Raw genomic sequence first — 14652 nt, forward strand, 5'->3', positions numbered from 1 at the left:
GCAAAATAAACTGTTCTTTGTTCATTTTGCATTTTTACCATTTCAATAAAATGTAACACGTGGTAATCATGGTAATCATAAAGGGATAAAGCCTAATACCTGGGGCCAGCAGTATCATGACTATCATCAAAGTTGACTCACGATCCACGACTTCTTATTATCCACGGCCCACGACACACGCTAATGGATATAATATTATGTAAATAGTATTCACTTCCGCGACTATATAAGTCAGATGGATATGTCGTGATCGTGCTGATATGAGAATATTCTAAAATTCCGTCAGACAGATTCAGATTTTATTCCGTCACACAGATTCAAGATGTTAACTGGTCGCCTTTAATGGTTCGGCAGTAAAGCGAAATACGCAAAGGTTCATTTGTGCGCTGTTTGTGTCCGCTACAGTCAATTTAATATGTATGAATGCGTATGGTTCGCGTGTATAATACGAATGTGTCTGTGGTTCGCTGTTCTTGCTAATAGTAGTACCGTCGCAGTTCCAAAGAAATTCAGCATTGACCTTCGGGAATGGAAAAGCGAATGTGAGTAAATTTATAATAGGATTTTTATAATAGCCAAGTGAACTAGTTCTTTGTGTGTCGTAATGCGAATTGTATTCAATTAACTGTTTGAGCACTTTAAATATTTTGATGTGATATCACTATTTGCAACTGATATTACGTTGTGTCACAAAATATCCTGCAGCCTGCAGGGCATAACTAATTCACCAATTAATTCACTAATTTACGCATTTAGGGTGCAGCTATGTACGTATAACGCAAACTTTTAATTGCTGAACCAATCACTTTTATAGGAATTGAAACAGAAAATTTTCACTACATTGTCGCAAAAGCAAACTGAAACATATGTATAGTGCTTTGTTTTCTGTTAATATCAATATATTGTGTATTATACTGGTTAGTGGTTACGTAATCGTGTATTTGGTCATAATTAATTAAATGCTAAATCACTTTGAACGCAGGCTCAGCCAATGTTATTTTTTATAATGTAGTTTAAAATAACCTTTAGTTTGTCGAACTCACTGTATATAGGTCAGTGGTCGAACTGGCGTTTTATCAGTAACACAATTTTGCTTTTCTTACAACGGTAATTAATCGCCATTTTAGGAGTACTGCATTTTTTGTCTGGATACGTAATAGGGGATTTTTTTTCAGTGCAATATGTCACGCACAGCGTTCTTGTAAAACGTGCTGTCATTCTCATGCATCGACTCCACGCCAAATATATATACTAAAATCTAAATATCTAGTATAGCCATAGGTCAGTGGGCTTATCCACTGTTCCGCTTGGAAATCCGCCTCAAAATCAGTTTTTCAAAAAGCATATTTTCTGCACAAAGTGAATTCAGTCTATTGTTATTTGTGTTCCAAATGGTTGCTGTTGTCGTTGAGAGTATATAGATGTATATAAAGCTATTCTATACACATATAACAACATTTCCAACGTTTTACAAAAAACTGTTTTGATCTATTTTGCATTTTTTTTGCCTCAGGTAATTGCTCGTGTTCAACTGAAATATCAAATTGTACAATAAACGAAGCCTATTCCATGAGGGGCAATCTTTGGAGGAAGCGAAACTATCCGCCAGAGTTGCTGCCAAAATCATCGCGGTTTTTATCAGTAAGTTTAGTTACAGTACATAGTTTATCAGTTATAATCTATATGACTATATGGTTGTGTTCCGATACTTCGGCCCTCATCGAATGAGGTCCTTCATCGGCAGCTTAACCAAACACAGATAAATTTATAGCTTTTTTATTGTGAAATATATGCGGTAAAAGGAGAATGCCTCTTCACCGCCAACCACAGAAAATATAACAAAACGAGACCTTTCCCCCAAGCTAGGGATAGCCAATAGAAAGCAAGCGTTCACCAAAACGGCGCGAAAAATAATAGTGAGCCAGGCCGTGGGGCCAGAACACTCCCCGTCTGGTATTTAAATAAATATCACTATTATCTATAACTATAAAAATATGATAACGTTCTTTATTAGTCCAAGAATTACTTTAGCTCATTAACAGTTTTTAATAGAACAACTTCCGTCACTGGCCTTGTGTAAGTGTGCTTTACACCGTTCTTTGTGGTGATCAAATCCAACTTTCGAACTTTTCCATCTCTTCCTTTGTAAGCTTTACTCACTTTCGCCAGGGGCCATTCATTTCGTTCCACGTCTTTCGCGCGCAATAAAACCAAGTCTCCTTCTTCTAGGCTACGTTTCTCTGCTTCCCACTTTCGTCGTGGCTGTAAGGTAGGGAGGAATTCTTTGCGCCATCTCGACCAGAAGACATTGGCTAAGTATTGTACTTGCCGCCACTGTTTATTGTGTTTACAAAGGTCGGTAACTGTAAATTCTCCGGGGAAGGCCGTGAGTGTGAGAGACTTTTGGGTAAGCAACTTGTTGGGGGTAAGAACGTCTGGCATTGCCGGATCGGTGGACACGGGGACTAAGGGACGGCCGTTGACGATGGCCATGACTTCGGCCATAAGGGTGATGAGGACTTCATGTGTAAGGTGCCTTGTGCCGAGGTCTGCTAGCATGGAATTCAAGACTTTTCTGACTACACCTATCATCCTCTCCCACACGCCTCCGATATGCGACCCATGAGGAGGATTGAAGATCCATTCACAACGTTGTTTTGCGAGATATGCGTTCACGACTTTCGTGTCCACTTCTTCCAACGGTGCATTTAATTTATTGTATGCGCCCACGAAATTGGTCCCGTTGTCAGAGCGCAGTTGAGCAGCGGGTCCTCTGATGGCGAAAAAACGGCGTAACGCATTAACAAAACTGGAGGTGTCCATACTTTCAATCACCTCGATGTGAATGGCCCTGATGGCAAGACAAGTGAAAATCACTGCCCAACGTTTGTTATTGCTGATTCCACCTCTCGTTTTCCTGGTTACCACTTGCCACGGTCCAAACACGTCTAAGCCCACGTTCGTAAATGGTGGAGCTGGCGTTACTCGTTCTGTTGGAAGGTCAGCCATCTTCTGAATTTCAAATTTCCCTCTTAGCTTCTTACACCGGATGCATTTGTAAATAACTCGATTTATGACTCGCTTTTCCCCGATCACCCAAAATCCTCGGGCTCTCACAATCCCCTGCGTGAAGTGCCGACCTTGATGCTTGATTTCTTCGTGCAGTTGCTCGACAATAAGAGTTGTGACATGTTGATGCCCGGGCAATATCACGGGGTGCTTTTCTTGGTCGGAGAGTTCTCCTTGCTCGAGACGACCGCCAACACATAAAAGTCCTCTCGTATCTATTACCGGGCTCAATTTGAGGAGGGCACTACCTTTTATTACTTTCTTTCCACTCTCGACGCATTCTATTTCGTGGTGGAAGGCGTCTTCTTGGATGCTTTTGAGGATGACAATTTCCGCTTGTCTCTGGATCTCGAGAGTATCTTTTGCCAATTTGATCGACAATGGCAGTTCCTTTTGGGGGTTTGTACGTTTTGCCCGAGCAAGTCGAAAATGCCGCACAAAGGTGATCAGGCGCATGACGGCTCGAGTCAGCCTAGCCCAGTTGGAGAACCTGCGAAATCTTTGTGTTCCTAGAGGTGTCTTCTTATTCATCGAAGTTGCTAAAGTGCGTAAATCAGGACGAACTTCGGGATCTTCGGGTAGGATTTCGGCGAGGGCTGAGCCTTTTTCCTCCGATTCTAATTGGATCTGTTTGTGAAGAAACTGCGGGCCTGTGAGCCACATCGAGCTTTCGAGGTCTTGGGCTTTTATCGGACGAGTCGCTACGTCGGCAGGATTGTGTTGAGTTGGAACGTAGCGCCACTGATCAGGAGAAGAGGACTTTCGTATCCGTTCAATCCTGTTGCTTACGTAAACGTAGAACCTTCGAGTCTGGTTGGCAATATAACCAAGGACGACTTTGCTGTCCGAGTTGTAAATTATCTGGTCTGGCTGAATGACACGTTCTTTCAGAATCGTTTCAGTAATCTCAACAGCAAGCACTGCAGCACATAACTCCAAGCGTGGAATGGTGGTTGCTTGGGTCGGAGCGAGCTTGGCTTTGCCGAGGATGAATGACACCTGTATCTGGTCGTCGTGTTGGATGATCTTTAGGTAGGCCACGGTCGCGATACATTGGGTAGATGCATCGCAGAATGTGTGCAGTTCCAGGCGTTTCGCGTCATCAAGAGAGGACGTGTAAGGGCGTGCAAGCTTCAGGTGTTCCAGTTCGACTAGAGATTTTCTCCATTCGTCCCATGCTGGTTTGAACTCTTCTGGCAACGGATCGTCCCATTCTTCCAGCTGTTTTCCTTTCAGATACTCCATCATGGATCTAAGTAAGCCTTTGCCACGAATCAACACTGGTGCTGCGATTCCAAGTGGATCGTAAAGACTGTTGATAGTTGATAACACACCCCGTTTGGTGAATGGCTTCGTTCCAACATTTACAGTAAAGGTGAACACGTCTTCCGAAATCTCCCAGGAGACACCTAAGGATCGTTGAATTGGAGCGTTGCCTTGACTCAAGTCGAGATCGCGGAGGGCTGCAGCTCGGTCACTTGGGGGGAATGCATCCATCACTTTCGGATCGTTGGAAGATATCTTATGCAGACGCAAATTCCCGGCAGCTAACATTGCTTGTGTACGTATCAACAGGTCAATGGCTTTCTGGCTGCTAGGCACGGATTTGAGTGCATCGTCCACGTAGAAATCATTTTCTATGAATTCTTTTGCATCGGATCCAAATTCCATTTCTCCAACCTGAGCTGTTCTTCGCAGACCAAACGTAGCGACGGCTGGAGAGGATGTATTCCCAAATATATGTACCTTCATTCTGTGCTCGACTATTCTGCCATCTGGGTGGTTGTTTTCATACCACAAAAATCGTAGGAAGTCTCGGTGGTCTTCTCTGACAGCAAAGGAGTAGAACATTTGTTCGATATCAGCCATGAATGCTGTGCGATACTTTCGGAAGCGTAACAAGACTCCCAAGAGGCTGTTTACCAAGTCGGGCCCGGAAAGGAGCAGCTTGTTTAAAGAAACGCCGTTGATTTCGGCTGCAGAATCGAAAACTACTCGGAGCTTTCCAGGCTTCTGGGGGTGGTAAACCCCGAAATGTGGCAGGTACCAACAAGGCTTCGAGGCTGCAATGTCTGGTGCTGGTACGGGTTCGGCGTGTCCTTTGTCGAGGAGGTCTTTCGTGAAGGCAAAATAATGTTGTTTCATCAACGGTTTTTTGTTTAGTGTCCTTTGGGTTGACTTGAGTCTCTTTAAAGCTTCTTCGCGACTTCCTGGCAGTGTCTCAACCTCATGACGGAATGGCAGCGGTGCGGTCCACTTTCCAGCTTTGTCCCTTTTCATGTTGCATTCCATTATCTCCAGAAACTTTCTGTCCTCGACCGACAATCCTGGTTTGTCGTCGTCCTCTGTGCGAGCAAAAACGTTCTCTGCTAGTCCGTCTTCAAAGCGATCATCAATGAATTTCTCTTTCCTTTCGACTGCGCGGTCATCAATCGTTCGTCTAAGATTGAAGGAATTTTGGCACGGCTCCATCATTGAGGGATGTCCATTCGATAAAACTTTCGTTCGAAATGATGACATATTTGCAGGTGCATGGGCACCATCCAGACAAACTTTGCCCAAAATCACCCAACCGAGGTCGAGCTTTTGTGCCCATGGAGAAGCACCCTTGCCATTTCGAGATTCGTGCACTTTATGTAGCTGGGGTGCATTTCTTCCGACCAGTAGGAGGATGTCGGCTTCTGGGTCGATTTCCGGGATCTTGTTGGCTATTTCTCTGAGATGAGGATGGGCTCTGCCCACAGCTGGCGTAGGGATCTCTTCTTTACTATCAGGGATCGCGTCACACTCAATTACCGAAGGGAGTAGATGTGTCTTTCGCATATCCAATGATTCGATCACCAGGTTGTTGGTGGATTGTCCTTCCAACCGGGACGTGCCTGCACACGTTTTCAGGGTGTATGGAGTTGAATCACCGCCTATGTTTAACTGCTCAAACAACTTTGGTCTTGCCAGACAGCAATTACTCTGGTCGTCGATGACGACGTACGTTTTTAACTTTGTCTTTGGGCGAGAGTTAACATAAACATTAGCCAAGCATATCTTCGAGCAGGACCGTCCGCCATACCCATTACTGCAGAGCTCGGTACATTTCGTTGAGGCTTCGGTCTCCCCGCCGTGACTTGGTTGGTCGCTACCATTCTTATCTTCGCCGCCCCGACTTTGGTTGCGTTCGAGGCTACCGTCCTTACCTTCGTCTTTGTCTTTGTCTTTTTCTGGTGGTTTTCCGGCATGCATGGCACTTACATGTTTTTCACTCTGACATTCTGAGCACTTAACGGTACAGCGGCAGTCCTTCGCAAGATGAGTTGTCGAAGCAACGCAACGATAACATATCCGGTTCTTCTTTAACAAGGTTTTTCTTTCTTCAAGAGGTTTGCTTCGGAATCCTCTACATTTGGCCAATGGGTGTGGCCTTTCATGGAGGGGGCACCATCTCATCGGGTCGTGGGTTAAAGACTTTTCGTAGTTTTCGTGTTCACCATTAACTTCAGTTCTATATGTTTGTCTTGAGCGTGGGGCGTAATGTTTTGGAGAGGGATCGTCGGGGACTTCCAGAGCGAGATTAGGGTCGTTTCTCTCCAAGGCAAGGTCTTGAACAAATCTTGAAAATTCTTTGAATGGAGGATAATCTACTTTATAGTCAGACTTATAGCGGAAAGCATGGCGTTGCCATCGTCGCTGTATATCGGCAGGCAACTTGTTGATGATTGGCCTGAGGTACATAGGCTCGTCCAGGACTTTAAGACCCTGAAGACTACCGTCCCCTTTTGCACACTCCAACTCCAACAGCAAGTCGCCGAGCTCTTGTAACTTTTTGGCATCCTTATAACCGATTTTAACAAAACCTGTGAGCCTATCAAGATAGGCCTTCGTCAATACAATACTGGTTCCGAAACGTTCGTCAAGTTTTTTCCATACTTCAACGAGACCTTTTGTCGGATTCCGGATAAAGGCACTACGCAGCTGCTGCACAAGCTTTTTTGAGGTACCGGAGGTGTGTTCGGTAATTAACGATAGTTCCTCACTTGGCGTCACGTTGACACCTCTAATCATGTTTCGAAACGATTCCTTCCAGATATGATACTTCTCTGGTTTATCGTCAAACTTTTCTGTTTTGTTAGCCACAATCTCCCGCCGTGCCATGAACTCAATGTAAGACTTCATACAATCTTGATTTGCACTAGGATTGGGATTCGCCTGAGTGGTGGGGTGATACTCGTTCGCTGCGGGATTCAAGGTTAGGGATGGTTGGGAGGCAGGGTTGACATTGGGATCAGGTTGAACCTGAACTTGAGTATGGTGATGTGGCAGGGTATTGTGAATGCTGACACCGTGGGGTTGGGTGGCATCATCGATTGGTATTGGGCTGCATTGACTGTCAAGGTACTGTTTTACCCTGTTGTTGGAGCTCTCTTCCGGCAAATCTATCTCTCGGTGTTCTGAAATACCTAGTTCGTCCTCAATGGCAGTGGCTTTGGCGACTGCGATTGCCGCTTCTTCCTCAAGACGTAGCTGCTCTAGTTGCACTTTTTCTTCCATTTTTTGTCGGGATAATGCAAATTCTTGCTCTTGAATTTCCCTCGCTAGTTGAGACTCTATTTTGGAGCGCTTCTTTTGCATTTCTGCCTTCTTGATTGCTGCAGCAGCGTCGCCTCGAGCTTGAGCACGTAACGCAGCAGAAGAAACAGAAGAGGCGCGGGAGCTTGAGGCCGAGCGTCTAGAATTCACTTCCGCTAACAGTTCGTTCTTACGACAATTTCCTTCGGCGATAACATTCTCTACGTAACTCTTATGATTGTTCATAATACTTTCTAGTTTCGTACATTCTTCGGCGCATTCCGTTGTATTTGCATAAGCTAGGAAATCTAGGTAGGATACTAGCGAGGCTTGATAATCATGAGATGCTGCACGTACCTTTGTTATTGCAGCTCGTATTTCCGCTGGCGAATCTGGAGCTGACTGTAATATCGATATGTTCTGTTGTACCTTTTCCCACAGTTTTGCCTCTTTAATTTGCTCCGTTTGCATTCGATTTTGGATCGACTTGAGTGAAGGCTTCGGTTGCCTTTTTGGTCTTCCTAGAAGACCCTGACTATCGATAATTTCCGTATTTTCTTCGCGATTCTGATTGTTTATTTCGAGTGATTGTGCTCCACTGTTTACGTGCGAATTGTTCGTATTTTGCTCTAAGACCTGTTCCAGACTGCGATTTTGTCGATTTTCCTCACTTTGTTCGACGTCGGTCTGTTTGTCCAAGTTTTCTTCGTCGACTAGACCGTCTTTGGTGTTCTCGGGGCTATTTATGGCGCTTTTATCCATACCACAAATGCGTAGTTTTCCCGTATGTTCAACGATGTCAATACGCTTCGATTATATTCCCCGTCGCCGTTCTTGCGATGTTTGTATTGTTTATCTCCTTTTACTGTTCCGATACTTCGGCCCTCATCGAATGAGGTCCTTCATCGGCAGCTTAACCAAACACAGATAAATTTATAGCTTTTTTATTGTGAAATATATGCGGTAAAAGGAGAATGCCTCTTCACCGCCAACCACAGAAAATATAACAAAACGAGACCTTTCCCCCAAGCTAGGGATAGCCAATAGAAAGCAAGCGTTCACCAAAACGGCGCGAAAAATAATAGTGAGCCAGGCCGTGGGGCCAGAACAGGTTGCTCGTTGCCGCTAGTGAGAAACGTCAGGTTAAAGGTTACTGGTGATAGAGGAACTTTGTGAGGAGTGAAAAACGCGGGGGTTCACGCCCTTCCCTTTTATGGCTTATTGGGTTTTTAAAGCACAAACTTCGTAATCGTGTTGTTTTCGCCCTCATCGGATGCATAAAGGCATAAACTAACAGCACATCCAGATAATTAGTATTGGCAACCATTTTTATATTGTCAATCAACCAATATAAAAGGAAAATGTTAATTCCGTCTGAAGGATATTCCTTGTTTATTTCTTTCCGATGATGGCCTTTGCTTTGGAGTAGGGTTTCTTAACTCAACATGTAACGATTAGAACCGTTTTTATTTCCTATACACCGCGGTGAATCAGACGGAAATGTGTGATCAATTTGTTTCTTTCCTGTTAGGCCTGTTTTCCACATCAACTGTATCGTAACGTAACGTAGCGTATTTCTTTGTTTCCGAAGTATTCGACTTGAACTGATGACTTTAAAACAATGAAATACGCTACGTTTCGCTACGATACGGTTGAAGTGGAAAACGGCCTTTAAACTAGGAAAAGTTCCCTTTTGAACACCCTCCCGAGTGTCTTCGTTGATTTGCAAATTTTTAGTTTTGCGCTTTTCAAGTTTACCCTTCATAGTTGGAGGAATAATGATGAATAGCAGTTCTGACGGTACTCAGGGTAACATTCGCATAAACCGCCTAACTGACAGTACCATTGCTTTGAAACCAATAAGGTGTCGGGGACTTAAAGCGTTCAGATATCGTGCAGGGAAGGCCACTATCGGGCATCTTTAAATCAGACATTCCGCATTCTTGAAAATCTTGTCGCGTTTCGAAGTATAGCTGCAGTGAATACTGAATTTACAATTTCGACTTCGAGCACCTAATGTAGACCTGTAAACCTACCATCTACCTTGATATTTTTATTTAGGCTATATTATTTCACCTGGGTACAACCTGGTAAATACGAGTTGTAGACGAAATACATTATCAATAATCCATAGATTCTAAATTTGTATTTCCTTTACCATATAGTGTGAACCAAACCCAGACAAATTTCGATACTTCTTATTCAACCTCAGCTGCAAAGGAGAACGTGCGTACGTTATATATAAACGGAGTGAGCTTAGTAAGTGATTAACATGCACCATTTTCTTATCCATTGCATTATATGGAGTTCATTTACCACGCATGCATAAGCCACCACCTATAACTACTGCATCTTAAAAGTTATCACAATTTTGCTCATATGCCTCCTAACCAATTCTAAAAAGGCCCAGGGTTGTCTGGATACTGAATAAGAAATCAGCTGAATGAGACTAGTCCTTATAGTCCTCTTTTACACAGTTTTGCTTTTAGCAACGGCATTTAAGTTACGCCTTTGGCAACGAACTGGGAGGAAGCAAACAATCCACAAAATGACTAGGTTGCGCGCAACAAGGCGTATAATGTAGGCTGCAGTCACACTTAGCCTTAACAGTTAACACAAGCCCAAGAAATAACTTGTTCGATATCTTTTTCTAGTCAACATACAACTTTTATCTACATCACGTCCATCAAAAAAAGTGAGAATAAAAAAAGCATTTTGAAAAATAAAATTACAATTCACGTCTTTTAACGACATTCTACTTGTTCTTGGCATCGAAATATTTATTTAGACTATTCTTCAAAAATTTAGGAAAGAGGGACTAATCGCAATCCTCCGAACAAATTAGCTATTGGTCTGTCCGTTGGTTTTGCTTTATTGGTAACTATTATCGTTTGTTGGACATGGATTCATTGTCGAAGAAGAAAAGCGAAAGAGTAAGTGTATCTAGAACTGAGCGAATTTAAGTGATTAAGACAATTGAAAGGTGGAAACAACAAATGTTTTATAATTAAAAATTATCAACCTCACATCCATTTGAATTGTCTTGACATTTCTCATACTCTCATGAGGTATTTTAATAATTATGAAAATTGTACTTTTGCTGTAGAAAATCTGATAGGAAGAATCAACATCCAGAACATGGATATATTGACGGTGAGTATCATCTGCGTAGATTTGATAAAGAAAATACAAGAAAGCATCGATGCATGACTTCATATGATCTTAAATCTTGAGTGACCATTGCAATTGTTGGGGAATTTTAAACAAAAAATGGGTCGCTCTTTGCAGAGGAAGAGGACAGTGTCCCGTACCGTATCGTGGATCTTCAGACAAATATTTCCACTGACGCCTCGGGTTATACCTTCCTTGAAGCAAAAAAGGACGAAGAGCAGCCTTACATGAAGTTAAAACCAAACTGTAGCAGAATTCATAATGAGGTATTGACAATGATGAAATAATTTTTAGGGGCTGTTCACACAGATGTATTGAAAAAAGTCTTTTTTAAACAGTCTCACTGTATATATGCTATTGTTAGGATGATAACACGACTACCAGGATCGTGTTATTTACTCATTTCAACACCTCAAAGTCCATTGTTTCGTTAAATCTCGGTAACCGGGCTCATGTGAACAGCCCCTTAGTGTATATTCGAGAGCATTTTTCATATAGCAAAAAATCTCTGATTGATCTACTGAAATAACGACCAACAAACATTGGCATCTTCATATAGGAGGGCGATATGGGAGAAACAGAAAATGGGAACCATTCCTTCGAAGGTAATGTTAGGATTATATATTATACTATCATTAATGCTTAAGGCGAAATTAAAATCTATTCGAGGCACGATAAACATCCATCAACGAAACTACCTCGTTGCGCCAGGGAGAGGACTCTTTTAGCTAATGCCCCCTCCTTAAGAGACGAGAGGCCTCAAGTCTTCTTCTTCAATGGTATATCAGCTTCGCTCGAGGAGCCTCTTTATACAGTTATTGATTTAGCGATGCCTATAGTAACAAACTTCATCACCACCGCGTCAGGAAGCGTAGTTGTGAGCGTATGAAGCGTATGAACAATCGGCGCTTTCAAATGAAATCACTAGAGCACGAGAAGAGCATGGATATTACCTAGCCTGCCCCAAATTAGGCGTTTAGCTTCGCCTTTGCATTCCATGCGAGATGATATGTGGTAATATATGTGGTGATATGTGGTGATATATGTGGTGATATGTGGTGATATGTGGTGATATGTAGTGAAATGGGAAATTGTGGATAGCGTTCCGATACTCCATTTCAGAAATCGCTGATGAACCTGTGTACTTTATGTTAGAAGGAAAAGGAAAGTCATCAAAAACGTGAAAACCTATGTGACACGAAACTTCAACCATATATACAACATAGGTTTTTGAAATTGTGTGATATATTTATAAAATTAGGGAGATTTAGTTTATTTAAATACAATAAAAGAAAGGGCACTAAACGTCAAATGTAGAAATTCATTTCCCAGTATGCGAATGAAACAAAAAGTATTACTCATTAATCTAATAAAACCAGGGAGCAGCGTGAAGTGTTTTGTCTATTTTAGGCAGTTGATGGTAAGTTCATGAACCTAATATTATTACAATCCATCATTAGTGGTAGCATTCTAACCAAATTCACATAAGTTTCATAAAAGATGATGAAAAGAACTAGCTAGTCACGGATTGAACAAGGCAACGCAGTTTTACGCAGTTCAATTAGCAGGGATTTTTTCCCTCAAAGTCAGAGTATTTAAATATTGTGAACCACGCTTTTACGGAAATGACTCAGTGGGTGTACTTGGCGAAAATGGCGCCGTACAAACTGGAGGTCACTGAGAGCACAGCCCCCTTAATTTACAGTGATGAAAAAAAAATGCCCTAAAGAACCTCACTAAAGCCTTATCCTCGCCCCTCCACCAAACTAGCTTCCACGTCCCAACATATTAATTAAAAAATGTGGCATTACGCGGAAAATGGAATTGCTTTGCGCTGCAAAGGTAAATTGATTATAACTATTAAAAATATAAAAATAACAAACATACAATAATGAAAAAAGGTAGTGACAAATATGACATAATGCCCAAATTAGACGGAGGTGTTCATCCGGTACTTACAGCTATACTCTTAAACTCTAATAGGTTTAGTTTAACAATGCCATACAGCTGCACATGCTAATTTACTTAAAGACCGAATCTAGCATATTTTATATATATAAACCTATTACCTATATATTTTAAATATATCAAATGTATCTTGAGAATGATGAACTTCGGTCGTTTCGATCTTCCTTCAGTGTTTTTAAAGATGATGACGCGTCAGCTGGTGTAAAAAACAAGTCTATCGCCAGTTTGACTTCCTTCCTTCTTTCTTTTTATATAATTATATCGCATTCCTGTCCCGTGATAAACAATTTTTAGCATCTATGATTTATTGGTTGCGAGTCAAATTCTAACCAAATGGATAAAGAAAATCTTATGAGAAATTCCTCCAGAAAAAAAATATATTAATAAAAAATATTGGCAGTCAAAAAAATACCTTTTTTAGAAGTAAGAACCATTGAGCAGTTACTACTCACTAGACTACGAATTTGTAATCACAGAGATTACCAGTAGCAACCTGGCGATAAGCGCCCTGATTTTAAACATTTTATATAACATGCATGGCTTTATGCGGTAACATGTTTACATTTTTCAACGGCTTACCACCAATAATCAATCTTTAAAATCTTTGTATATATTTTAACACATATTAAGTAAGTATAAAAGATAAAAATATTTTGAAATCTTTATCTTCCAGTATTGCTTTGACATGAGATTAAGAAGCCCGATGAGATTAATTTTGATAGGTGAAAATCGCAAGTACAATTTATTAAGGTGATTATGCATGCACCGCATGTGTGTGAACTGCGAATCGTATATGGTAGACTATGAGATTATCGTTATCTTTATCAGTAATAACATTATGGTTGTGTTGTACTATTATATGAAACAATGTATTCCATTTATCAATATCAATAATTTCGTTTCAATAAAGCTTGTTATAATTCCTCGTCGCGATGGCGTCGATAATGTAACGTGATACCGTGGATTACTCCTTGGAATATAAAAGTCTAGTATTTCACCATTTCTAGAGTGAGTATAAGCGACGGTTGGACCGAGATCAATCAATTTAAAACCGCAAGATTAATACATAGACAACACCCGGGTCAATAATGATAATGACGATGCATGGACGACACTGTACATCTTATCACAAGTGGCAATGACTGAAGACCACCAACTGAGGTTTTAGTGGTTTTCACTTAACCTGTGGCAGTGTGACTTATTAAAATAAAAACCCATCTATCTGCTTGATAGGGTCTCATTCAGAGCAAGATAAAATTGGCTATAAAACATTTTGCCGATATGGAAGATGGCCTTGAAGAACTATTTTCATATATTTTTCTATATATTTACCCCGCCTCAACTCCCTCCCCTTCTTTCGATGTTGCAACTTAATCAACCAAAGTGAACCGACATCGTTTTGTCATGTCATATTCTTTGTGGAATTAGCCATAATCCGGCTCGGGTTGCAAGCAGGCTAGTTTGGAATGAACAATGATTAAATAAGCAAGCCAGCAAAGAGAGGCACATAATGGTATGAAATGTAGGTATACTGCACAGTCTGCACTATCCATCTTATGTATCAGTCTACTGCCTGGTATCATTTATTACTACGGGTAACTGAAATTCATCCACTTTTATATAATTCTTCGAAAGCATGAGTGAGATTAAATTTTCATTAGAAGAATAGTTGATCAATACTTCATTCATTTCCTCAGAACTTTCAGTTTTTAATTTTCAAGTGTCTTAACGTCATTCCTGACTGTTTACTCGAGCACTGTAAGACTGAACGCGAAGTCGTTACAGCAACTTATCCTAATCTGCTTGTGCAATGAGCTCGTAAAAATACAAACAATTTTGTTTGTGATCAGCTAGTCTAATAAACAGGGAATTTACAGGAGTTTC

General features: G+C 41.3%; 1 protein-coding gene and 1 long non-coding RNA gene across 2 annotated transcripts; both read left to right on the plus strand.

Annotated features, from left to right (window-relative positions):
* Window positions 1–270: 270 nt before the first annotated feature.
* LOC114542167 lies at window positions 271–9871 on the plus strand. The gene is made up of 3 exons (XR_003689503.1): window positions 271–542; window positions 1514–1641; window positions 9795–9871. It is a non-coding gene; the product is annotated as an uncharacterized LOC114542167 (long non-coding RNA).
* A 306-nt stretch (window positions 9872–10177) lies between these two features.
* Window positions 10178–12103, plus strand: LOC114542161. Its single transcript, XM_028561904.1, has 7 exons — window positions 10178–10202; window positions 10284–10324; window positions 10438–10562; window positions 10736–10782; window positions 10918–11066; window positions 11360–11405; window positions 11923–12103. The coding sequence occupies exons 1-7, from the start codon at window positions 10178–10180 to the stop codon at window positions 11982–11984; spliced, it is 495 nt and encodes a 164-aa protein (XP_028417705.1). The 3' UTR covers window positions 11985–12103.
* The last annotated feature ends 2549 nt before the right edge of the window (window positions 12104–14652 follow it).

Source organism: Dendronephthya gigantea, unplaced genomic scaffold, assembly GCF_004324835.1.
Source record: "Dendronephthya gigantea isolate DGI-Jeju-01 unplaced genomic scaffold, DenGig_1.0 000340F, whole genome shotgun sequence".
Classification (NCBI taxonomy): domain Eukaryota; kingdom Metazoa; phylum Cnidaria; class Anthozoa; order Malacalcyonacea; family Nephtheidae; genus Dendronephthya; species Dendronephthya gigantea.